This window comes from Aedes albopictus, chromosome 1, assembly GCF_035046485.1.
Source record: "Aedes albopictus strain Foshan chromosome 1, AalbF5, whole genome shotgun sequence".
Classification (NCBI taxonomy): domain Eukaryota; kingdom Metazoa; phylum Arthropoda; class Insecta; order Diptera; family Culicidae; genus Aedes; species Aedes albopictus.
The window spans coordinates 256,798,424-256,825,970 of NC_085136.1; the positions used below are offsets into that span (position 1 = coordinate 256,798,424).

Genomic DNA, 27,547 nt, shown 5'->3' on the forward strand with positions numbered 1-27,547 from the left:
GAAATTGGCTTTTATAGATTGGGATTTTTTATTTATTCGTGCACTTTGTGATATTTATTGCCAAATGGTGGCAAAAACAAGTGGATTGTAGGTACTAGACGGCAACATTATTATAGTGTTTGTGTATGGAATGCACCGGGTGCCTATCTGTTTGCTGAGCGCTAGGTTGTGATAGAGATAGGACAATCAATCCATCGTTATTCCGTGTCCGTGAGCGATGCTTGCACCTGTGGAACGTAGTCATCGTATTGAGCCAGGAAGAAGTTTCCGGCAATCGGTTTACCTAGGCAATATTTTTCGGCAAATTTAGTGGAGTTGAAGTTTCCGCGGTTCGGGTTGCTGTGAAAATGGTTATTAAGAAAATTATTATAATATTCTATTTATTCAAATCTATTTAATTATATGTTACATGGTTTTTCAATGTGCGGAATAATTTGTAATTGATACTGTAACGTATCTAAGGCACCCTACACACTACTCAAACCGTTTGACCAACATTGCCACCGCCCCCATGTTGGTCGAACAAGCGAATGTTTCTGCAACCGTATGACGAACTGCCAATTCATGTTGCACCAACATGTCACTTTGGTTGCACCAACATCTTCTCCCATTTGAAATCGCACTATGTTTGTGCAACAACGCTACACACGGTACGATCGGTTCGTCAAACATTGGCTCCGCCCACCGTTGGTTTGAGTAAAATCAAACTGGTTTGATTTTTGCCGACCAAACCGTCAACCGTCAAATCGGTTCGACGAACTGCCAAATTGGTTCGTCAAACAGCATCACACACGGTCAAACACAGCACCAACTCAACCACCAACCTGGGGGCGGAGTCAATGTTGGTCAAACCGTTTGAGTGGTCTGTAGGGTGCCTAAAGCGAATGAATATTAGGTTAGTAGAGTTCAATCGTATTATAATTGTATTGGTGGAGCCTCGTAGCCGTGCGGTTAGGGTCACCAAGCTTATAATCGCACCATGCTATGGGGTGAGGGTTCGATTCCCGCTTCGGGCGATGAAACTTTTCGTGAGAATAGTTTCTTCCCCGTTTCCACTGGTGCATGCTCCGTTGTCCGTTGTCTAATGTTAAGCTTAAAACAGTCTGAACGGCCGAAAGCTGAAGACGTTGTCCGTGTCTTTTTGTTAGTGGCTTAATAGTTATTTACAAATTCAAAGGGTATGTTCGAATACGTAAGGACCCGATTTTGTCAGCCGCATTCTAAGACAAACTTTTTGCTCTCATTATCTTTCGGCCAAACTTTAACCAATTATTTAATGATTATCACAAATTACAGCTGAAATGCAAAACATAGAGGGATAAAAGGTTTGAAAAACTATTTAGGTTTTCCAAGATATTTCTTCGGGAATTTCCAGAAATTCATCAAGATTTTTTTCCGGAAATTCTTCAAAAAAATCCCTTGAGAACTCCTCTAGATATTCTTCTGGGAATTCTTTCAGAAACTTCCTCAAGAATTTCTCCAGAACTTCCTCAGGATATTACTTCACTAATTAGCCTCGAAATTCTTCAAAAAAATCCTCAAGAAAGTCCTCTGAGAATTCCTCTATAACTTCCTCTTGGAATTCACTCAGAAATTCCTCCGACAATTCTTAGGCGAATTCCTCAAGCGATTTATCCAGGAATTCATCCAATTTTTTTTTCTAGAAATTCATCTAATAATGACTCCATATAAATTCCTCCAGGAATTCATATAGAAATTCATCCAGAAAATTCTCTGGGAATTTATCCGAAAATTTCTCCGGAAATATCTCCGGGAATTCCTCCAAAATTTTTTCCTAGAATTCATCCTTGTATTCATTAGAAAATTCCCAAAAAGTGCCCAGTTGAATTTCCTCAGAGTAACCTCAAATAATTGCCTAATTAATTTCCTCATACTCTAAACATTTCCACACAAAATCCTCAGAAAAATTACCTCAGAGATCCCATAAGAAATTTCCCTAGAGAATCCTCTAGGAATTCACATAGAGATTGCTCAGAAATTTGCTTAGGGATTCCTAAAGGAATAACTTCAGAGCATCCTCCGGAGGAATCCCTGAAGGAATTCCTGGGAGAATCCCCGAAGAAATGCCTGGAGGAATCCTCGAAGGAATTCCGGGAGAAATCCCCGAAAAAAATCCTGGTAGAGTCCCCGATGGAATTCCTGGAGAAATTCCCGGAGGTATTCCTGGAGGAATCTTCGGAAAATATCCTGGAGAAATCCCCAGACGAATTCCTGGAGGAATCTCCGAAGGAATTGCTGGAGTTTCTTCGGGAATATTCCTCCAGGAATTTTTTCGGAGGTTCCTCAAGAAATTTCTTCAGGGATTCCTCCAGGAATTCTTCCGAGGATTCCTCCAGGAATTCCTCCGAGGATTCCTCTTTAAATTCTGTTGGAAATTTGTCCAGGAATTTCTTCGGGGATTCCTGCGGGAATTCCTTCAGGGATTCCTCCAGGAATTCCTCCAGGAAATCCTTCGGGGATTACTCCAGGAATTCTTTCGAGGATTTTGTGTGGAAATGTTTTGAGTTATCCCTGAGGGAAGTTATTGAGGATTCCCTGAAAAAAAAATACTTGAGGTTTCTCTGAGGAAATTTCACTGGACATTTCCTGAGGAATTTTCGGATGAATATATGGATGAATTCTAGGAAGAAATTCTGAAAGAACTCCCGAAGAAATTTCCAAAGATATTTTTGGACAAACTCCCAGAGAAATTTCTGGATGAATTTCTATATAAATTCCCGGAGGAATTTATGGAGGGATTTTTTGATGAGGGCTGAAAGTCTCTTTAATAAAGACAAATCAATCAATCAATCAATTCCAAGAGGAGTTTCAAGAGGAATTCTCAGAGGACTTTCTTGAGGAATTTTTTGAACAATTTCGATACGAATTAGTGAAAGAATGCCCTGAGGAAGTTCTGGAGAAATTCTCGAAGAATTTTCTGATGGGATTTCCGGAGGAATTTCTGCAATATTTCAAGGGGAACTTCTGCAAAGTTCTGAGAGGAATTCCTGAAGGAGCTCCCAAAGTATTCCTGGAAGAATGCCCGGAGGAATTCCCGGAAATCCCCGGAAGAATTCCTAAAAGCATCCCCGAAGAAATTGCTGGAGAAGTATTCTCGAAGGGACGTCCCGATGAAGTTCCTGGGGGAATTCCCGGTATAATTCCTGGAGAACCCGAAGAAATTTCTGGAGGAATTCCCGAAGTTCTGTAGGAATCAGTCTCGGAGTCAAGTACAGACATCGTCCTATTATCGAACCCATGCCGGATCTCTCCCGATAACGGGAACTGAGTAGCGGATAAGGTCAAACTACCCGAACAGGAGAAAATAGCTGAAGAATACCAAACTCAGGTATGGAAAATCGAATACCTACAATCTGAATGAGGTACTAAGAAGTCCTGCATAAGAGGTAAAATACCTAAAATAATACCTGGTGTTTATTATTCTGTGCATAACTCGTGAATAATGACATCAGGTATGGCAATACCTAAATTATAATAGGCGATTATTCTATACAAAATTTTACAAAATAGCATTTTTTCCATAATTGAATAATACCTTTTCGAAACCCCCCCCCCCTTCCGTTACGCTTTTGTGTATGAAACCCTGACATTTTTTGTATGGACCGTAACGCTCGACGATACTCCCCCCTATCCCTAGAGCGTTACGTAATTTGTTGGTGACGCCTAAGCAGTCTTCAACACCAAACCAATAACTAGTTGAGGTATTTTATCAATACTTACAAAATACCAAAATATGTTATTTTCAATACGTGGATAACCGATCAATACCTTGTCTTGGTATGATACCTGACTTTGATATGGTGCAGTTATGTGTCAGTTATTCGTTCCTGCTCGGGTAGCGGCGATCTGTACAACCGGTCGTTTTCCGATCCAGGAAATAATATCCACGTCACACGAGGGCACTACTGCAGTTGTTACGTCGTTCCCGAACAATTTCTTGTGAAGGGTAACACCGTAATCTGTCTAGCGACGAAATCGTTGGAATCCAAAGCCACAGACAAACAGACATAACTGTAAATTACGGTTCGCACTTGCACTGTCGCCCAGCATGCACGACTTGTCCGGTCAACGAAATGCGAAAGAGGCAGTTGAATGCACACATGCATTGATGTGTATTCGTACGCGCCAAATATGACATCTGCCAAAGGGTTGCCAGATTGGTTGCATCGTCACGCTTCGAGGGATAGATATGCGCAATGTGTAACGCTGTATGCAGGGTTGAGGAATCACCATCTTACAATAACAGTAGCAAAATCCCCATCGACCACGCTTTTAACGTCATTTCTAATCTTCATGGCTGTGGCATGGACAAACAGACGTAACACCTGCGAAATTTCGATCAGCCACGCTTTTGACGACCGTTTTAAATCTTCATAGCTGTAGTGTAGTAGGCTATGAGTATGTAGTTCGTAAGTTATGTCTGAATAAAGGAAGAGCTAGTCGGAACTGGTCGTGTTTGATTGAGGCCCTACAATTTCAGAAGTGGGATATACTACCCGTGTTCGAAGTCGTTGGATCAAAATTTTGAGTCGTCAACTGAAGCAACCTTCAATTTTGAAAGAATCATTGAAGAAACGGATCGTATGAAAACTGAGCTGGTCCTTGAAGGACGAAATTAAAGTTTGAAAATAGATGCTGGACGTTAACGCATTACTCTCAAGCTGAAAAGACTGCGAGAGGAGCTATGAAATGGAAGGAGCTAGCTGTAATCCAGCTTCTGTGATCTATGGAGAAGTGTGGAACAAAGTATGGAGGGGAGGCGCATTACAACATCGGAGAATACATCACCGAGTTGGAGAATGATGATAAATGACAATAAGGCTGATGCATCACATCGAGGACGATGTGTAATGTCAAGATGGCCGAACTGTAGTAGGCTATGAGTATGTAGTTCGTAAGTTATGTCAGAATAAAGGAAGAGCTAGTCGGAACTGGTCGTGTTTGATTGAGGCCCTACAGTAGCTTTCACAACCAGACGCGCGCGCATCGTTTTTCTTTGCGTTTGACGTTTCACACTAGCGCCCTCTGTTGAATGTATTGCACAACTTAGTGTATCGTGAAACATTTCCACCAGGTGATGGTAGTGTGAACTGAGACATAAATTTTCACGAAAATTGTTCAAGCTGTTACGTCTGTTTGTCTGTGCCTAAGCCATACATGCGACGCCGCAATGCCATGACGATCCCTACCCATGAACGAACGCAAACCGGTATAGGGCACTGCATTGTTTTGATTTTGTATGGGATTTTGACGTTTCTTGGCCTTGTTGTTTACAAAATTTCTGTAAGAGTGAAAGAGAAGGAGAGAATTTCATGCAGTGCCCTATACTGGTGATGTCCAGAAATCGCAGAACTCCGCGCTCCTGCCTAAGGCACCCTACACACAATCAAACTGGTTTGATTTTTGCCAACCAAACCATCAACCGTCAAATCGGTTTGAGGAACTGCCAAATCGGTTCGGCAAACAGCATCACACACGGCCAAACACAGCACCAACTCAACCACCAACTTGGGGGCGGAGTCAATGTTGGTCAAACCGTTTGAGTAGTGTGTAGGGTGCCTAAGAGCTAGGAGGAGGATGCGAAGAGCTCGCACCGATGAGGGTAGAACGTAGAACGGAACGAGGAAGGCATACAGGGCGGCTAAACTGACACTGAACAAAGAGATTAAGAGACGAAAACGGGCGTGCTTCGAAAATCTCTGCCAGGCAACCAATATGACCCCTTGCACAGAGGGAAAAGTAGGTATAAAACGCGAATAAATTCAATATCTATGCTCGGAGTGGATGTATTTGATTATAGTAGTTTAAGCAACAAGGTGCAGAATGAAGATTTTTACAGCACGAGTCGTACATTTATCCAACGAGGCTTGCCGAGTTGGATAATTACGACGAGTGCTGTAAAAATCGAGTTCTGCACCGAGTTGCGTACAACGTTTTTTGCAATTTCATAAATTACCGTTTGTGGTTAGTTTTAACAAAACATTCCCATCAAATTGCACACTGATTTTCATAGCCTTGTGTAAGAAAATCTAATCATGGCAGGTTATACTGTGTAGTTGTCACAATTTTCAAAACTGCGTCCAGAAAGCATCAAGAAGTTGATGAAACCTGAAAACAGTGCTGTAATGGTTCATTACGCAACGCAAATCAGTGCTGTAATGAACCATTACAGCACTGTTTATTTGGCGCGGGAAATTAGGCCTTTTCCTGTCAGATTTGCGGAGGTAAAACAGCCTATTACGATGAGAAATTGCAAAAAAAAATTTACACAATCTGTAAAAATCTCTATAGTTTCAGGAAAGGAGGGAGTCATTCGCCGCACGATGCTGGAAATCAGTGTATTGAGCTCGTTTTACCCCACTCTCTCTCACACACTTTTTTGAGAAAATCATCAGTAAGAGTAAAAATGGTAAAATCAAATAAGGCGTGTGGCCAAAATGCTACTAAATAACTGTTTTCTAGTAAAATCATTGGGGTGACGGGCTTACCCACCCTGACGGTGTTACCCGCTATTCCCCTATGTCCGACTGGCATGCAAAATAAATGACTTATTTAACTCGTATATATGTAAAAACTTCCATAGTATCGGCAATTTGATATAGGGTTGGTCCTGCTCTTATCGATTGCGTTCCACTCCGGGCAAAGATTCATATGAAATTTAAAAGAAATAGGGAATATCGGGGTTACTTGAAGATATTTCAATTTTTAAGGCTGTGCGGTGAGCCAAACCAGCTCCATTCAATACTACAGAAGCTTTTACACTAACATGAATTAAATAAATCATTTATTTTGCTGGATTATTCTAAAAAGATGAAAAAGAGAGAAAATGGGGTAAAACGGGCCCTTTACTCTGATTTCCAGCATCGTGCGGCGAATGACACCCATCTTATCTGGAACTATAGAGATTTTTGCAGTTTGTGTCATAAATTCATTCAAATCCATCCACTCCGAACTAAAATATTGAATTTATTCGCGTTTTATATCTATTTTTTCCCATTGTGCCTTGGGGAGATTGTTATTGCTCAAAGGGGATAATCCCGAGACGCTCGCTGGAGACAAGAAGTAACTGGTCTTGCCTTCAGGGGATAACCAGTTCCGCTTATATAGTGCGATAATTAGCTAGGAACCAGGGATAGGCCGGCGTTTGCACTGGCTACACGCGGTTGAAGAATACTTGGGAACCCATACTTGCGGGAAAATTAAAGAATCACCGAAAATAGTCCTCAACTATGCGTACTGCCCTGAAGCAAAACTACTTTGTAGACTAGACAAACAAGTTATTAAGGTACGTATCATCAGGAATTTTCATTTTCACAGTTTTTTCCCTCATATTTTAGTTTTCTTTCACTTTCAAATGAGACCTCAGGCGAGCGCAGTTGTGTCTGAATTATTATAGAATTATTATAGAATTATTATAGAAGAGCTTGCATGACCGCCACCTAATAAAAGAAAAAATAATACTTACCGATTGCTTAACTTTTTGTCACACCACTCAATCCTCCCTCCGCCCTGCTTGTACAACAAGAACACGTACCGATGAAAGCCCGTATTCTCCGGGGGCGCTGAACCCAGGTACTCAACAACGGCCTCCCCAGCGGCCACATCCACTCCAGGCACATTGATCACCACCCAGTGCCTGTATTCGCGTTTCGTGGGATTCGCTGGGGACGGTGAATCCGGATCGGTCATGGTCAGCGTGTACAGCGCACCCGGTTCCGTATCCCAGCTTACGATGGGTTGGTTTTTGACCTGCGTCGGCGTTAGCTCGTTACCGAGGTTGACTTCCATGCCCGACAATGGATACGATACTTTTACCAGGTTGTAGGGGGGTTGACTGATAATGTCCGGAACGATGTGATAGCTTATGAAAGCTTCGGACACCGTCGAGTTCTGTTGTTTGGTCAAGGTGATAAGCGTAACACTTGCCAAGAGGATGGCGAACAACGTTCGGTTCATGGTGAACTTGCGATTTGAACTCCGATCAAGCGCAAGATGCAAACTAAACTGATCGGATCGGTGTGCAGATCTTCTGAAGAAGTGTAACGAAGGAGTATTGAAACAAAGAATTCGCAGTTTGTAGTCGTTGATATGAATGACTCAGATTGTCTACCACTTGTTGGGAAATCACGTCTTGGGTTGTGAGCCAATGCGCGTAGTTTTTTTTTTTTTGCGAGCGGAAACCTAAGTTGAATGATGTCACGGGAAGCAGATGTCTACGCTACAACATTTTTTGTCCTCCTATTTTGCGAAGGAATTTAAAAGACTGTTCGAGTAAGTAGGCATGAAGTTGAGCTTGTGGAAAGCTGTGCAGTGTTGGTAGCAGTTGTCTCAATACTAATCATCCATTTTGTGTATGCTTATTAGCAATCTTGGGATATCCTGGATCTCTATAAAACGAAAGAATAAACCCAAGAAAAAAACCTTCAGTTGTGTCGTTCCGAGTACATCCTTGCCGGAATTTCCCTAAAGACAGTTTTATATACTCCTATACTGCATATACTCATCTCAGAACATAATCTTTAGAAATGTCAACTGACGTATTCAGGGAAGCATCTTTGGAAGAATTTTTGAAGGTATTCTCGTAAAAGCCTTAAAACTGTCACTGGAGGATACCATCGAGGTGTCCCTGTAAGAATATCTGAAGGGAATCCCTGAAAATTATTGAAAAATTTCTTGGAGGTATTTCCGGAGATCTCTCAAATGATAGCACTCTTGGAAAAATTCTCCTGGACGAACAACTGGAATGTATTCAAAAATTAATGTCTGGATGATTTTAAGAAGGAATTCCTAGAGGAATTCGTAGTGCATCTTCCAGAGAAATTCCGGGATAAAGCCCTGGCTGAATTCCTGAAGGATCTCCTGAAGAAATGTCTGAAAGCATTTCTAGCATATACGTACTTTTATGTTTAACCCTTTGAAGCCGGATTTTTTCCAAACGTTGTTCTGGAGTTTTTTCTACGTTTTACTGTTGTTTTGGCAGTCAATAATATAAAAACGGCAGAATATTATGTGGAATATTTTTTCTGGATATCCTATGTCGTCCAAACTATTCTTGAGTTTAGATCCCTAAGTCTATGGGTGTAACGGTAACTTCTTTCATTATACAAAGCTACGATATGTAATCTATCATGTTCAGCAAGTCTTCTGAAAGTTACACTGGTTGTTTTTATCAACTAAGCTTCACAACAGTATATCCATAATATCCTAAAAATATATAACAACGCGTATTGTTCCTCTAGATGCTTTGGTGCGTACAGTGGATTATGTAACACTACTTAACGTAGTGGCAAAAGCTGTTATCACAAGTGTTGACCTGAAGTTATGGCCTCCGGAGTAGTGTTGATCTGGAATATCTCAAAACTATCTTGAAAATACTCATACACAGATAAAAGTAATGAGCATTACACGTCATGTAAACTTCTGTTTAGTCATGTAAACTTAGTTTTATGATGGTTTACATAATATATCATGTAAACACACAGAGTCGTGCTGAATAACATGACATATAGTGGAAGTTTACATGATATTTTATGACTGTTACATGATATGTCCATATAGCCGAGGCGGTAAACGCACGGGTATTCAGCATGACCATGCTGAGGGTGACGGGTTCGATTCCCGGTCGGTTCAGGATCTTTTCGTAAAGGAAATTTCCTTGACTTCCTTGGGCATAGGAGTATCTTCGTGCCTGCCACACGATATACACATGCAAAATGGTCATTGGCAGAGGAAGCTCTCAGTTAATAACTGTGGAAGTGCTCATAGAACACTAAGCTGAGAAGCAGGCTTTGTCCCAGTGAGGACGTTACGCCAAGAAGAGAGAGAGAGATGATATGTCATGTAAACTTCTGTGATATCCCACGCTCCAATCATGTGCGTCATATGTCACAGAATTTTACATTCTCATTTTGATCTGTGTTATATGCCAGGGAGATTACAGATTACAGTCTAAAGTTCATTGTGAGACTAACTACTGTTACTATCAAGAGCTAAACTTCAGGATAGTTTGGACAACCCTCAATGTCCCAAAGGTTTAAAATAATATATAGTAGAGTTCAGGTTAGTCCAGCCACCGCAATTGATTATGAAACGTTACTCAGTATGTCAGATATAGCTGTTGTTACGAGTGTAGACCTGTAGTTCTGAAGTCATAGATAGTTTAGCTGACATGGAACATTCCCAGACACTAAATGACATTTGAGATTTCAAGGGCTTTATGGATCCCAGCAGATTATGCAATACTGTTATTTATGGTGAAAACACAAAGTTATTCTTCTGGATTTGAAGGACTTCATTAGAGAACAGTTTGGACGACCGTGAACGTCCCAAAAGTTTATAATAAAAAAAGTAGACTTCAGATTGCTCCAGTAACTGCGGTTGATTATGCAGAATTACCCAGTATAACAGATATGGATACTGTTACGAGTGTAGACCTGAACTCCAAGGTAGTTTGATTGACCTGGAGTATTCCTGTAGTGTCTCTAAATGTCATTTGAGATTTCAAGAGCTTCGCGGACCTCAGCAGATTATACAATACTATTATTTATGGTGAAAACACATAAAGTTATTCTTGTAGATTTGAAGGACTTCATTATAGAACAGTTTGGATGAACCTGAATGTCCCAAAGGTTTATAATAGGCTAGTAGGCTTCAGATTGCACCAGTACCTGCGGTTGATTATGCAACGTTACGTTACTCAGTATAACAGATATGGCTACTGTTACGAGTGTAGACCTGAAGTACTGAACTCCAAGGTAGTTTGGCTGACCTGGAATATCCCTATAGTGTATCTAGAAGACATTTGAGATTTCAAGAGCTTCATTGATCCCAGCAGATTATGCAATACTATTATTTATGGTGAAAATACATAAAGAAATTAATGTAGATTTGAAAGACTTCTTTATAGGACAGTTTGGACGATCCTGAATGTCCCAAAGGTTTGTAATAGGCTAGTAGACCTCAGATTGCTCCAGTAACTGCGGTTTATTATGCAGAGTTACTCAGTATAACAGATATGGATACTGTTACGAGTGTGAGCCTGAAGTCCTGAACTTCAAGGTAGTTTGGCTGACCTGGAATATCCCTATAAAGTCTATAAAAGACTTTGTAGATGTCAAGAGCTTCACGGATCCCAGCAGATTATGCAATACTGTTATTTATGGTAAAAAAACAAAGTTATTCTTGTAGATTTGAAAGACTTCATTATAGAACAGTTTGGATGAACCTGAATGTCCCAAAGGTTTATAATAGGCTAGTAGGCTTCAGATTGCACCAGTACCTGCGGTTGATTATGCAACGTTACGTTACTCAGTATAACAGATATGGCTACTGTTACGAGTGTAGACCTGAAGTACTGAACTCCAAGGTAGTTTGGCTGACCTGGAATATCCCTATTTTGTATCTAGAAGACATTTGAGATTTCAAGAGCTTCATTGATCCCAGCAGATTATGCAATACTGTTATTTATGGTAAAAAAAAAAACAAAGTTATTCTTGTAGATTTGAAAGACTTCATTATAGAACAGTTTGGACGACACCCAATGCCCCAAAGGTTTATAATAAAAAAGTAGACTACAGATTGTTCCAGTAACGGCGGTTGATTATGCAGAGTTACTCAGTATAACAGATATGGATACTGTTACGAGTGTAGACCTGAAGTTCTGAACTCCAAGGTAGTTTGGCAGACCTGGAATATCCATATAGTGTTTGAAAATGACATTGTAGATGTCAAGAGCTTCACGGATCCCAGTAGGTTATGCAATTATTTGTGGCGGAAATATCTATATAATTATTTATTCTTGTAGATTTGAAGGACTTCACTATAGGACAGTTTGGAACACCTAGAACATCCCAGAATATAAAACAACTTTTTATATTGTTGACGAAGATTGAATGGATACATATGAACGAAACCCATATCCAAGTTCAGCTTTACGAACAACTGGTATTCCATTTATTTCGTTTTTCCAATTTTGGTGTTCAAATAAATGTTTGAAATGACCCCGAGAGGAATTTCTGAAGTCATAATACAGGAATTCTTGTAGCAATACCTGAATGAGCTCCCGGTGCAACCCTGGATGAATTCTTGGAGAAATCCTTAGAACAGTTATGGGAGGAATTCCTGGATAAATTTCTGAAGAATTCTCTTGAGGAATTCCTGGAGAAATTCGCAGACAAATTTCTGGAGGAATCTCTAAAGTAGTTCCTACAGGAATCACAAGAGTAAATCCTGCAGGAGTTTTTGGACAAATCCTGGCGGAATCCCTGGAGAAACTGTTGGAAGGAATTCTGAAAGAATACTATGAGGAATTCCTGGAGAAATCGCTAGAGGATTTTTTGGAGGAATTCCTGCTGGAATTTCTGAAAGAATAACTTGAGGATTTCCTGGAGGCATCGCAGAAATTCTTGGACGAATGCCTGGAGCAATCCCTGGATTATTTCCTAAATGGATTCCTGGTGGAGTCCCTAGAAATACTCTGTGAGGGGTCTCTGAAAGAATTCCCGGAGCAATCCCTAGATGATTTCCTGGAGGAATTCTTGAAGGAATTCCTAAAGAAATTCCTGGAGACATTCCTGCTGTAATACCTGGAGGAATTGCTGCAGGTATACCTGGAGGAAACTCTGGAGAAATTCCAAGAGAAGTTTCTGGAGGACTCTCTGGAGGAATTCCTGGATGAATTCCTGGAGCAAACTCTGAAATAAATCCTAAAGGAATCCCCAAATAAATTCCTTACAGAATTCTCTAGAAGTATTCTGGGAGATGTCTATGGAGACATTTCAGAAGAAATTTCTTTAGGAATTCCTGGAGGAATCCTTAAGGAATTTTCTTTGGAAATTCTTGGGGAATCTCTGAGGCAATTCATAGAAAAATCCCTGGAGGAATTGTTGGAAGATTCCCCGAAGCAATGTCTGGAGGTACCTCAGGAGAAATGCCTGGAGGAAATTTTGGACAAATTTCTGGCGGAATCCCAGAAGGAATCAGTGGAGGAATTCCAGGTGAAATTTCTGGAGGAATCCCTGGAGGAGAAATTCCTAGATAAGTTCCTGGAAGAAACCCTGGGAGAATTCTTGGGGGAATTCCTGGAAGAATTCCTGGAGGAATCACTGAAAAATTCCTGCTGGAATTCCTGATATAATTTCTGAAGGAATCTCTGGAGGGTTTTCTGGAGAAGCTCCTGAACGAATTCTTGGTGACATTCCTAGAGGAATGCTTGGAGGAACTCTTGGAGGAACTTCAAGAAGAACTCCTGGAGAAGCTCCTGGAGAAACACCTAGATAAATTCGGGGAGGAACACCAGGGGGGATTTCTGAAGGAATCTTCGGAGGATTTCCTGGAGAAATTGACGTAGAATTTTCTGAAGGAATTCCTGGATCAAATCCTGGAGGAACTTCTGACGGAATTCCTGGGGTAATTCCTAATGGAATTCTTGAAGGTATACCTGGAGGAGTTTCTGAACGAAATTCTGGAGGAATCCCTATGGAAAACCCACAATCTTGGAGGAATGCTTAGAAGCATGGTTGTAAAATGTCACGGAAATGTCATGAAAAAATATCATGACATTTTCTAGTTCCACCATTTCCAGTGCAAATTTTCGTCCGTGAATAATGCTGATAAGTGATGGTAAAACAACGATATCGTCGATAAACATTTGTTTACAGGGGCAGTGAAATTGGTAAATAACCAAATTACATTTTTATCACATTTTACAACCCTGCTTAGAAGTATTCCTAAATAAATTCCTGAAGAAATGCCTGAAGGAACCCCTGGAGGAATCACTGCTAAAATTCCATGAGGAATCCCTGGTGAAATCACTAGAAAAATATCCTGGAGGAATCCTTAAAGAAATTTCTTGGGAAATCCTTGGAGAATCTCTGACTCTGAGGCAATTCTTAGAAAAATCCCTGGAAAAATCTCTGAAGCAATTTCTGGAGGTACCTCAGGAAATGCCTGGAGGAAATTTTGGACAAATTCCTGGCGGAATCCCTGGAAGAATTCCAACCGGAATTTCTGGAGGATTCCCTAAAAAATCCCTGGAGGAATCTTTGGAGGAATCCCTGGAGGAATCGCTGGAGGATAAATTCCTAGATAAATTCCTGGAGGAATCTCTGGAGGAGAAATTCCTAGATAAATTCCAGGAGGAATCCCTGGAAGAATTCCTGGAGGAATCACTGGAAAATTCCTTGTGGAATTCCTGAAATAATTTCTGAAGGAATCCCTGGAGGGTTTTTTGGAGAAAATCCTGAAGGAATTCTTGGTGGCATTCCTGGAGGAATGCCTGGTGGAACTTCAGGAAGAACTCCTAGAGAAGCTCCTGGAGGAACACCTGGAATAATTTCTGGATAAATTCGGGGAGGAATTACTGGAGGATTTCCTGGAGAAATTGACGTAGAATTTTCTGAAGGAATTGCTGGATCAAATCCTGGAGGAACTTCTGAAGAAATTCCTGGAAGAGTTCACGAAGAAATTTATGGAGTAATTCCTAATGGAATTCTTGAAGGTATTCCTGGAAGAGTTCCTGAATGGAATTCTGGAAGAATCCCTATGGAAAACTTCTGTAGGAATCCCTATGGAAACCCTGCACGAATCCCTGTAGGAGTTTTTAGAGTAATCCCTGCAGGAATTTCCATAGGAATCCTGGAAAAGTTCCTGTAGATATTTCTGAAGGAATCTCTTGAGAAAACCTGGAAGAATCGCAGCAAGAATTCCTGAAGAATTCTAAGGAGCAGTTCCTGAGGGAATTCGTGGAGGAATTTCTGAAGAAATCCCAGGAGGTATCGAAGAAATCGCTGAAACTCCTGAGGAAATATTGAAGGATTTCTAAAAAGAGTTCGTAGAGGGACTCTTGGATGAATCCCTGTAACTGTTCCTGAAGAAACCCCAAGAAGAATCTCGAAAGCAATCCCGAGAGGAATTCCTAAGGGATTCTCTGAAAAGTTTCTGGAGGAAGTCTTGGATTAATTCCTGAAGGAGTTTCTAAATGAAGTGCAGGAGGAATTCCTGAAGGCATCCCAAGCAGAGTTCTTGGAGGTATTTTTAAAATAATCGCTGAAGTTGTTTCTGAAAGAATCACAGAATAAATTCCCGGATGGAATTCTTGGAGGAATTCCTGAAGAAGCTCCATGAGGAATCGCGGAAGCAATTCCTTAGGGAATCTCAGGAGAGCTTGCTTGGCGAATTTCTGGAAGAACTTCTGTAGAGATCCCTGGATAAAAAAAATCGAAGAAATTCGTAGCGAATTATTGAAGGAATACTTAGATGGACTTCTAAAGGGTTTTTTTTTGTACAAAATTTCTAAGCAATTCCTGGATTAATTTTTGAATAATCTAGTAAAATTTTCTGGAAAACTTCTGGAAGACATTCCTGCAGAAGTTCTTCGAATGATTCCCGATGGATTTTTTGGAGCAATCTCTAGCAGAATTCTGGAAAAAGTATATGTAGAAATCCCTGAAGAAATCTCTGAAAGAATACCTGCAGAAATACATTAACAGATCTCTGAAGAAGTTCCTATAGGAAACCTCTAAAAACGCTCCAGAACAATCACTGGAGGAACCTCTAAAGATATCGCAGGACAAACCTCTGAAGAAATGTCCAGTGAAATTCCTAGATGAATTCTTGAAGGAATCACTGCAAGAATCCATGATGGAATCACTGCAGCAAGCTATAAACAAAATTCCTGGAGGAATTATTCATACTCATATGGTTTACGTAACTAGGAACAAATATCATTCTGATTCCTCAAAAATGCAATGCCAATTTGCATATTCACATATCGGGCGCCCATGCCGCTTAAAAGTCATCTTAAGTCAGGCCCTACCTGGGTCCCATAAAAAAAAAATACAAGCTACGCCAATGATCGTAGCAGCCTGTGCACGCGAGCGGCTGCGTTTTCAAAACTGTCACACGGCAGCGGTTGTTTTCAATATGGCTGGCCGAATTGAAAAACAGCTGGTGTTACTATGCCTTCCGTAAATTTTGCTTAGAAACATGCTTGCGAATATAGGAATAGGGCACTGCATTGTTTTGATTTTGTATGGGATTTTGACGTTTCTTGGCCTTGTTGTTTACAAAATGTCTGTAAGAGTGAAAGAGAAGGAAAGAATTTCCTGCAGTACCCTATAGTTTGTTTGCATGGAGCGTAGAGAGCCCGGTGTAAAAACCAGGTTCTACGTGACCTGACGAGTGAGTACTGCTCCCAAGGTATGCCGTTCATACTAACTACATCATGTTCGAGTCACTAAAATACATCAAGCTTAGTTAAAAATATGCCAAGCTCGAACAAAACCGATGCGAGCGCCACGGGTAGGCCGATTCTCAACTATCTTTTTGTTTTCAAATTTACAGTCGACTTGAAGAATGGTTGAAATGCTTAGAGTGTTACGTCTGTTCGTCAGTGCTTCAAGGCTTTCACAAGGTTTCCCCACATGGATTACTGCACGAATTTATACTGGCCTGCTTACTCTCACACGAAATTTGACGTTTGAGCGGTGTCGACACCTCTCAAACGTCAAATTCTCCGTGAGAGTAAGCAGGCCAGCCTGAATTCGTGCAGTGGACCATAGAGTTAAATCTGCTGAGTGTGAATGCTTCGAAGCACCGAGCATGACTAAATGAACGAATTCCAGCATGCAATTCAGGCCATCCTTCCGGTTTCTATGCAAACGTGACCCGCCCAATTCGATGTTTGCAATCGAACAACACTATACCTAAGAATAGCAAAAAAATGAAAACGAAAGCGAAATTGGCTTTTATAGATTATGATTTTTTATTTATTCGTGCACTGTGTGATTTTTATTGCCAAGTGGTGCCAAAAACAAGTGGGTTGTTGTACTATAAGCGGCACTATTGTAAGTGTTTGTGAATGCAATACTGAGACCGGTCGCCAAACAATATTAAGGTGTTCAGGTGGTGCTGGGCTGGGTGGTGATGGATTGTGATGGTGACGGGTCGGGGAGCCCGTGCTGGAAGCGAGCGGACGCAAGCGGCGGAAGCATCATCATCCGTCATCGTCGTCGTCATTTCGTTTCCGTGAGCGTGGCGTACACCTGTGGAACGTAGTCGTCGTACGTGGCCTGGTAGAAGTTTCCGGCTACTGGGCTGCCGAGCTGATACTTTTCGGCAAACTCGTTGACACGGAACTTTGCCCGGTTCGGGTTGCTGTGAAGGAGAAGGAAAAGGTAATGAGATGATGAGCATGAGCATGATCGCACAAATCGTAGTTGCTACTCCATGATTGAACGAAGTAATCGCAATTGCACAGAAACCCAATGAACGGGGCTTGAGACTAAACCACTATTTTTGTACTGGTTACTATTTTTTTCGGTCGGTGGAAGCTTTTCAACTGCAAGTCCGGTAAGTAGGTCAAGTGAGGTAAGATGCCATTTTTCAAAATTTCATCGTTTTCAATGATACATACATACATTTATTAGTTCAACATCACATTTAAGGACAAACGTCTTGAAATCCCGCTTCAACAGTGCATCAAAACTTCAGACGCACAAATCTCAAGAAGCAAGCTTCAAAGAACAGTGCATTTAAATATTCTGATCTTGCTCACTTGTAATAAGCTTAAAATAAGAAGCTCAGGTGCGCTGGTTCTGTTTACGAAGAGATTTGTGCCCTCGAAATCGTGAGTAGGTGCAAAAGCCGGCCATTGTGGCGGCCATTTTGGGATTCTAACAAGTCTGTCCTTAAGGTAAGACATAATCAACAATACTCGGTTTGTGGCTGCCACTCTCCATCCTCGGCGCGCCCAATGCTCGCCAGGTCACGCTCCACCTGGTCCGCCCATCGTGCTCTTTGCGCTCCACGCCTTCTTGTGCCAACCGGATCAGTTGCAAACACCAGCTTTGCAGGGTTGTTATTCGGCATTCTTGCAACATGCCCTGCCCACCGTATCCTTCCGGCTTTGGCCACCTTCTGGATGCTGGGTTCGCCGTAAAGTGCAGCGAGCTCGTGGTTCATCCTTCTCCGCCACAAACCGTTCTCCTCGAGCACGGTCCATGTCTCGTGCCCGTAGAGGATCACCGGTCTTATTAGCGTTTTGTACATGGTGAATTTGGTGCAGATCGCATTTTTTTTTTCTGGAGCCTAAAAAAGGCGTGACTTCCGCTGATAATGCGCCTCCGAATTTCATGGCTCACGTTGTTGTCAGCCGTCAGTAAGGATCCGAGGTAGATGAATTCCTCCACCACCTCGAAAGTATCCCCGTCTATCGTAACATTACTACCCAGACGGATCCGGTTGTGTTCGGCTGCGCCTACTAGCATGTGTTTACTTTGTTTTTGAGGCATTCATCACCAGTCCGACCTTTGCTGCTTCGCGTTTCAGGCGGGTGTACAGCTCTGCCACCGTTCCAAATGTTTTGGCAATACAGGTATTCTTCGATATAACGTACCCTCGATATAGCGAATTCGATATAACGTACATTTTGCTTCGATATAATGTACAACATTGAAAATTTTAATTTTTCCCAGATAAGCTAAGAAACCACTCAAATCAATGTTTTCTTGCAGTATTAACCTTGTATCCTAGAATTAGCGCAAATTGGGGAAAAAATTAGTGTACGTTATATCGAAGCAAAATGTACGTTATATCGAAGCACAAAAAACGAAATTACTTTTTCGTGAAAACTCATGTTTTTCATTATTGGTTTTGTGAATTTCACCGAAATCATTATTAGGGGTTAATTTCACGTCGAAATCATCATTATTTGCATAAAAAATATTATTTTTTTTTCTGCTTCGATATAACGTACACTTCGATATAACGTACAAAGAGAAAACTTTTTTGTACGTTATTTCGAAGAGTACCTGTAATGTCCATGTTGTCCGCAAAGCACACAAATTGACCGGATTTTGTGAAAATCGTTCCCCGGCTGTTGAGCCCGGCTCGTCGCATCACACCTTCCAGAGCGATGTTGAAGAGTAGGCATGAGAGTCCATCACCTCAGTCCCCGGCGAGATTCGAATGAACTGGATAGTTCATCCGAAACCCTTACGCAGTTTTGCACACCGTCCATCGTTGCTTTAATTAGTCTAGTCAGCTTCCCAAGCCGTTTTCGTCCATGATCCTCCATAGCTCTGCGCGGTCGATTCTGTTGTATGCCGCTTTGAAGTCGATGAACAGGTGATGCGTTGGGACCTGATATTCACGGCATTTCTGGAGGATTTGCCGTACGGTAAAGATCTGGTCCGTTGTCGACCGGCCGTCGATGAAGCTGGTTTGATAACTTCCAACGAACTCATTCGTTTTAGGTGACAGACCACGGAAGATGATTTGGAATAGCACTTTGTAGGCAGCATTCAAAATAGTGATCGCCCTGAAGTTCTCACATTCCAAATGGACTCCTTTCTTGTGAATGGGGCAGATTACCCCTTCCTTCTACTCCTCCGGTAGCTGTTCGGTTTCCCAGATCCTGACTATCAGCCGATGCAGACAGGTGGCTAACTTTTCTGGACCCATCTTGATTAGTTCTGCTGCGATACCATCCATGGATGCGCATGCGAATGAGAATTTGTTCATTTTGTTTTCCCCGATTCTTGAAATAAGTTCCGGTCTTCAGCAACATCAACCGTTTAGATCTGAAGAATGAAATTTGACTTTGACTTCATCCATGTGTAAATGCTCCACAGCGCGGAGAATCTGTTTTAGAAATTTACCATAGTAATTTCCATATAAACCTATTTTGCTTTTGGGGCACCATTAAATCACCACCGAAATGGCTGAAAATTTGATAGGACTCTAGTTTTGCACCTATTAAATATTGTAATGAACATACGGGAGCTTGGAATTTTTAACATGTTTGAAATCTGAATTGCCTCATATAACCTCACTTTTAAAAAAGGCCCAAGCAAAAACAAGAAATTAAAGTTAATCGCCGCTGCCGCCGCCGCCATATAGGGGTATAATTTAGAACCACAAAGTATGATATAGTAAGGCATATAACGTCATATGTTTGCTTATGATAAGGTTTTTGCAGTAGCCAAAATTTGTAAAGTAGATTGTAACTTGTATATTCACTAAAATATATATGTTTGTAACACATTACGTGTAACGCGTAACGCACTATGTGTTACATGTAGAATGTCATAGATAACTAGCAGACTACACGAAAATTTATAAAAATATGTCATACAAATTTGTTAAAACTTAGATCTAAACATTAATGGAACGAATTGACCTCGGCTTTTTTTCTGCACCGGTGTTTCAGCATGGTCAATATGGAGTGAAAACTGTAGGCATCCACATTGGTACTTCAACTTTGACGATTTCTGTGGTCCAAACCGCTGGATGAAAACATTTGAAATTTTGACCACAACATTTCCTATATTTACTGACGCTGCAGTGAAATTTTCATGAAGCTACTCAAATTTTTCATTGAAATACGGATTTTTTAAAAAAGTATGTAAATGGATTTTTTCATATAAATTATTATAACTCAAAGTATACAATTTCTAACAATTTGAAATTTTGACCATATATTGTCAATATATTGATGATTAAGTGGTAAAATTTTCAGCCAAAAATATTAAAAATTGCCAAAGTTGCAGCAGATTGAGCATGACGGATTTTGGGAGAAAAAATCAGCTCGGCTTTTATTTTGCTACTGAGTGTATTTCTGACACGTAGGTGAAAAATAAAGCCTGCCAAAAATCTTTACTGCTACAGCAAATGGAATGTAATATGTTATTAATTAGTAGTGATAATAGCCTAAATTTATTTTACCAAACTTGGATGATAGTGTATTATAATACACAGAAAACTTAGATCAAGTTGATGAGTTAAGAGTGCGTGATAATTTAATTACCGCCCATTGTATATGTAATTTACTCCAAGTAAGCAAATAAATAAATAATAAAAACCAGATTCGTTGTTTTTTTTTACTCAAAACATCCATCAAACCTGAACCGATGGCAGCAATGGAAGGGATGAGATTTACAGGTCCATTAGTTTAAATGCAAAAGTAAATTTTAACCGGTAAGTAATTGTGCGGCATATATCACGCTCAAATTATGTGCATGATATATAATGTAAACTAAAATTTCGAACTGTGTAATAGTGGTATCTGCTTTTAGTGGTGTTGCGTGAACGTACACGCTGCATTACACGAACACTAGCTGAGTTACTGGTAGAAAATAGTAAACAAAGATCAGCTGTTCCCGGCAAAATCAAATGGGCACATTCAATGCAACGAGAAACTAGCCGACAGTGATGAAATGCCACATGAAACCATTTACAAAACTTTGTCCCGGAGCTGGATACGGATTCCAAAATGGCCAAATGTATTCTAAATGGCGAATCATCGTGATAATATGCTATAACGTTATGGAGGTTTCGGCTTTCTCAGTCTAGGGAATCCAAACGATTAAATTGGCATTGTCCGACGTTTCGGCCTAATTTATTTGGCCCTAGAAAAAGGCCAAATAAATTAGGCCGAAACGTCGGGCAATGCCAATTTAATCGTTTGGATTCCCTAGACTGAGAAAGCCAAAAACCTCGAAAACATAGAACTTCCAGTCGAAAATCTTACGCAAATATGCTATAACTTTCAAAATCATGAAGTTTGATACGTCGCATGATGGGGTTTATTCATCTTAAAAAAAATGGATCACTGGTCCACCGGAACCGAATACCGTGCAATCCGCTTATCGGTTCCAAAATGGCCAAAAGTATTTCGAATAACACAAAAACAGTTCAGAATGATGTATCTTGAAAAATCACGAATTTTGAGGTGTCGCATGATGGTATTGAATCATATTCAAAAATTGACCCCGGAACCGGTTCCCCGGAACATCCTTAAAACTGGTTCCAAGGCACTTAGTGACCGGGATGGCCTTCCAGACATATTTTTCCATTATTCTAGTTCATTTAGGTCTAAAAACTAAACTGTTCGAACTGATATCGAAAATTCACTTTTCCCTAAATGTACAATTCCAATGACCCATTTTGATTCCGGAATAACTCCCGAACCAGGTGGCCATTCCAAAAATACCTAAAACTAGAAGGATATGCGCTTCTTGTGTCAAAATTTGGTTGAAAAATATTGAAAAACAAAAAAGTGATGGCGAAAAGAGTGTCTTTTTGCACTCTTGTTAGGGGGGTTTGGTAACGGAAGGGTTAATAATGAATGGATACCTAAAATTTGAAGTGCTGCATTTATTAATGAAAAGGTCTGTGGAATAACAAAGTAATAATATGTGTAATTATTCAATTGTACATTTTTATAAAGTTTCATGATATAATAGTAGCAACTTGTTCTTCAGTTATTTTCACTACTAAATCAACAAATACCACATGAATACCACACTCTGCTTAACCTTTCCTTTTCACGACTTTGAACGACTATATCTATACTAAAAAGCGTTTCCGAAAAAAAAGTGTTAGAACAAAAGTTATTGCAAATTAGCCATTTTTTCGAAATCAATGAAAAAAATTTTGGTTGTAAATCAATAGGTTTTTGATTGTTATTCAATAGTTCCACTATTGAAACAAGTAGTTAGTAGTTGGATCAACCTTATGAGGTTACAACCATATTTTTAAAAATATTGCATCATATTTATATAATTCCGTTTGTCCCCAGTTCGCCGAAAATCGATGGTGCTTTGCTTCCCATGGAGCAACCATGGGAAGAAGAGGGTTAAATACCTCCAAATATTATTTCGATGTTTTGTCAACTAACATAGCAATGGCAATGGCAAAGGATGCTACCCAGGGACGTGCAATTTCGAAAGGAAAACATGACGCACGAAAGCTGTAGCAAATCGTTTCCCATGCGACGGGACGGCTGCGATGCTTCATAACTCACACTGCAACACGCTCGTTCATTATTGCTACTGAAACAAGTGTGTTTGAAAATTGAAGTGAAACACTTTGGATTTTCGTTTCAATTGTGGGTCATTGAAAAATTTCAATGTCCTAAAAACACTATTTAAAACAATTTTTCAAATAGTGGTGCACGCCAATAGAATCATCATTATGTTTTATGTAAAAGGAACACAAGTTCGACCGCTTAAATCCAATTAACCGGCGCCTGTAACCATTGAGAGACTAACGCGCAAGAGTGAGACACTACACGGAACCGCCAAACTACCCAAAATTGAGTTCTTTTGACGCAACCCCATAGTTCGGCCCAATAAGCCAAATTTGAGTAAATCGATTAAACTCACACTAGGTAAATTGCCTTCACCTCCAGCAAAAACATTTACTTAAGAGTAGGTAAATTCAACCCAAGACCCCCCCTCATTCAACCCAAATTTGAGTAAACCTGCATTTACCCAAAATTGGCTTATTGGGCTCAAGGACCCCCGTTAGGTAGATGCATCTCTGTTTATTTTTGACAACATCGGTGAGGGAAAGAGGGAAAACAACCTAATTTTGGGTAACTAGTTTATTCGATATACTCAGCTTTGAGTAAAATCGACCCAAAAATTAGGTAGTTTGATTTCTCCGTGTACTGTGAGGCCGAGTGAAGCACAAGCAACGCCACCCCGAAGAGAGACTACCGAGTGCTACGATGAATGAGAACGTTTTCCGCATCGAAAAGAAAGACTCGAATAGTGTGTCAAACAGATAAAGTGACTCATTCAAATGTTGCATGAAAGTGTCTCATTGAAACGAAATTAAACGCCCCTGATGCTACCCAGGCCGAGGAGTGATCAATAACATGCGGTCGGTCACTTGGTACGGGTGCATAATTGATTAACTGGCAACACTGTTACACTTTTTACATGTTTTCTATTCATCTTGGTCTATATCAGCCTTCATCAGCTTTAAATTATAGCAAGAAATGTTTTCTTCGAAAAATCTTTAAATCAAACTTGATTTTATATGGAAAAAAAACTGTGTTTTATGCTTAATAACCCTGCATCTTGAAAACGACACAAAAAAATCTCGAGGAATCAAGCTTTTCCACTTGGAAAACGTCTTATAAATACGATGGAATCAAGGTTTTGAATATCAAAATATACTCATTCGAAGAAAAATCGATTTTACGCCTTGAATCGGCATCAAAATTTGGATTTTTTTTGTTTTTTCATTTAATTTAAATGAATATGCCATCCAAATTTTGTTAAAATTAGAGATGGTCGAAAACACGTTTTCACTTTTCTCAATCATTTCATGTGAAAAAAGCTGACTTTTTACAACGTTTTCCGGAACAGCTAGTACATATGGAGCACGTAACAATGCGTTAGAATCCCTCTAACAGCTCATTATTAATGAGCTGTTTGATAGTTCACTTATCGAATCGTAGATAATGATGACAATAATGCTTCCCCATCGATGTAGTTTTCCATTTCGCCAATTCGTTTACCTACACTACTTAATTTCGAAAAATGCTGATGTGATGCACAGACAAACAGACGTAACTCTCTGATAATTCCCATCGTTCGCCGATATAACGATCTACTTAAGAATTTGATAGTTGGCCAACTGGCCATCCGTGGCGCTCGCATCGTTTTTGTTCGAGTTTGACGTTTGCTCACTACCGCCACCTAGGTGATGGTTGGCCAAACTCAGTTCTTATAGCATTGGGCGACATTGTTTCCGTGACTATGATTTGAATCGAAAAATGTTCGAAGTGTTACGTCTGTTTGTCTGTGCGTGATGTCAATCAGCTAGGGTATTGGTTCCCTTATTAAGCATGTGGCTCCCATTTTCATCCTAAGAAAAACAAAGGATTGAAGCGCTGTTTGTTTTGTTTCTTATTTTTGTATTTTTTGTTGGAAGTGAGCACCCATGAAAACAAAAAGAACGGAGTCAATCGGTGCCGTAATCGCTTGTTTTCGAATAGGATGAACATGGGAGCGTGAGATTACTGATGGCACACATACCCTATTAGCACTGTGAATCGAACACCAAACCAATTTTGATTTCTAAATAGGGCACTGCATGAAATTATCTCCTTCTCTTTCACTCTTACAGAAATTTTGTAAACAACAAGGCCAAGAAACGTCAAAATCTCATACAAAATCAAAACAGTGCGGTGCCCTATAAGTAGGCAGATAACACTTATAAAACTTTCCCCAACTCACCGGTTGCTCAGCTTCGGCTCACTCCACCGCATTCGGCCTCTGCTTTGCTTGTACACCAGAAACACGTACCGATGCAGGCCGGAGTTTTCCGGTGGAGCCGACCCGATGTACTCCGCAACGGTTTCCCCGGCGGCCACATCCGATCCGGGCACATTGATCACCACCCAGTGCTTCCACTCGCGCATCTTCGGAGTGGCTCGGGTCGGCGCATCCGGATCGGTCATGACCAGCGTGTACAGAGCGCCCGGATCCGCCTTCCAGCTGACCGTCGGTTCGTCTTTGACCTGCGTCGGCGTAAGTTCATTGCCCAGGTTGACCTCCGCCCCGGATGGGTACGTTACTTTCACCAAGGCGCCAGGTGCTCGCTTGATCACATCCGGCACGATTTCGTTCTCGGTGAAAGACTTGCGGACGGCGACGGCCGGGTCTTGTTGACCGAAGGAGAGTGCAATCACGGTAAGAACGACGAACAACGTTCGCTCCATCATGATGATCGACCGACACGGGACGGAATGATGCTTGTCGTCAGGTGCAAGTCCCAAACGAAACTGATCGCGTTTGGTGCGCAGATCCAGCCACAGCGGATGGAGCGTGGAGCGAAAATTTGATGCGAACCGGTTTATAAGCTGATTTTTGCTGGCTCTGCTGCTGCTGCTGCTGCTGCTGGAGCTTACGAGTTTACCAGTGCGAGGAAATTGGCACAGTTTTTGTGTTCATGTAGAATACTTTTTATCATTTTGATATGTCCAGATATAATAATTATTAAATCATTCCTCTCAGAGATGCAAAATGATGAGCACTGGCGTAGTCCAGTGCCACGTGCCATTGGCACTGGCATAAAATTTCCGCATATCGTTCCGATCCATGCTTGCTCGCGGTTCGGTTATTCTTCTCTCTTCGTGATTTCTAATGTACTTCAAGTTACAAGAGATTTGGGTTATCTAATACATCGGAGATTTGAGATTAGTAAACACTCACAGAATCAGTCAACGATATTCTAAGAAAGTGCGAACATATTCAAGCTGAAATATTAAAATACGTTCCCATTTGAGAGAGCGACTGATACGACCGGTGCAATCAATCGCTTACATGCATCAACACTTTGAGCACAAATAATCACCCTAAACGGCTTACAACCTTACAGGCAATGCAGCCCCCGAGCAATGCTTCGAACATCGAAGGGTGTGGCACCTACTTCCGTCATAGGACGGAAATTTAACTGTTTTGAAATCGTTAATTAGTGGTTGTAAATTCTAAGGTCTCAATCAGTAGAAGACTACTAAAAACAATTGTTAAGTACTTCGCTAGAAATTGGTACCACAGCCCTAACTGTACATCATCTGGGGAACTACTGAGAGTTATTAGAGAAAGAACTGCCTTCCACTCAGCCCGAGGGGCAGCAGCGGAACCAGAAATCTTCTCCGCCACTCCACACTCGAACTACTCGGACAAACGGTTCAAACATTGAAGGGGTCTTCTACCGTTGTACGGGGTGTCGTTGATCAGGGGAAAGAAGCTTATCATTCATAGATACTCTGGAAGAGTTACAGCTTTTCAAGGTAAACTATAGACCGGGAAGTATCTTGCAAATCGTTTTAATAAGATTTTTCCTTTGTAATTGGCGTTATAATTTTTTTTTATCTGTATTAACGAGATTTTTAGCCCAAGGCTAGTTCATCTCGGGACCCACGTTTAACTTCCCTTCCGAAGGAATAACTCACATTTTGCAAGTTTGTCGGGAGTGGTATTCGATCCCAGGTCCTCGGCGTGATAGTCAAGTGTTCTAACCATCACACCACGTCCGCTCCAAGTTTTATATTTTTTTTATATACAGGGTGTTAGGTTCCTGAGTGCAAACTTTTTAAAGGGTGATAGAGTACCCAGGTAACCAATAAGCATTTGAATAAGCCGTATTCCTGGTTTATATTTGCATTTGACCTGCTTACTGCCGTATGATAGCAGTTCAACGGCTAAACTGCCCTATATTAGCAATTGAAATGCTACTTAAAATCTGACAGCAGTTATGTAGCATTTCAGATGCACGGTATGTTTTGGTCAACAAGCAGCATAACTGCTACATTAGTGCCATAAAACTGCTAAGTGGGAGGAATGATGCTAAACCCACAACACATTTCCACTTTTTAATTTACGTGCCCCGGCTGTAGATGCCATTTTCATTCGCTTGTCCTATCATTTATAGAGTAGCAACTAAAAAAACATGCTTTGGCAAATATACTCCATAGTTTTGGCTACTTTCCAATGCTCGATTTAATTATCAGCACATGCTGGGCACATAGCATATCTAACGAAGCTACTGCCGGTGTAATATTCAAGCTTTAAATTGATCAAAAAACCAACGCACATTATCTAATCATCTATAGCTCACATCGTAGCGAGGTTCAGCACCATCGTCAACCCGAGGATCGAGGGATCAAATCCCAATTTCGCCGAAATCATCAAAAAAACAAGAACAGAATTTCTAAACGTGCCCCCAA

The 27,547-nt window shown here is 40.8% G+C and overlaps 2 protein-coding genes across 2 annotated transcripts; both read right to left on the reverse strand.

Moving 5' to 3' along the window:
- Positions 1 to 94: 94 nt before the first annotated feature.
- Positions 95 to 7,977, reverse strand: LOC109400444 (protein D3). The gene is made up of 2 exons (XM_062846645.1): positions 7,487 to 7,977; positions 95 to 339 (listed from the first exon to the last, which is right to left on the reverse strand). Exons 1-2 carry the CDS (start codon positions 7,975 to 7,977, stop codon positions 198 to 200), a joined length of 633 nt encoding a protein of 210 aa, XP_062702629.1. The 3' UTR covers positions 95 to 197.
- An 8,782-nt stretch (positions 7,978 to 16,759) lies between these two features.
- On the reverse strand, positions 16,760 to 25,708 carry LOC109408307 (protein D3). The gene is made up of 2 exons (XM_019681576.3): positions 25,053 to 25,708; positions 16,760 to 17,175 (listed from the first exon to the last, which is right to left on the reverse strand). Exons 1-2 carry the CDS (start codon positions 25,538 to 25,540, stop codon positions 17,034 to 17,036), a joined length of 630 nt encoding a protein of 209 aa, XP_019537121.3. The 5' UTR covers positions 25,541 to 25,708; the 3' UTR covers positions 16,760 to 17,033.
- Between the last annotated feature and the right edge of the window lie 1,839 nt (positions 25,709 to 27,547).

Excerpts from the sequence above, each read along its gene's own strand:
- LOC109408307 (XM_019681576.3), bottom strand. The coding sequence starts at position 25,540 with ATGATGGAGCGAACGTTGTTCGTCGTTCTTACCGTGATTGCACTCTCC. Across the intron at positions 17,176-25,052 it reads GAGCCGAAGCTGAGCAACCG|CAACCCGAACCGGGCAAAGT; the intron begins GTGAGTTGGGGA and ends TCTCCTTCACAG.
- LOC109400444 (XM_062846645.1), bottom strand. The coding sequence starts at position 7,977 with ATGAACCGAACGTTGTTCGCCATCCTCTTGGCAAGTGTTACGCTTATC. Across the intron at positions 340-7,486 it reads GACAAAAAGTTAAGCAATCG|CAACCCGAACCGCGGAAACT; the intron begins GTAAGTATTATT and ends CCATTTTCACAG.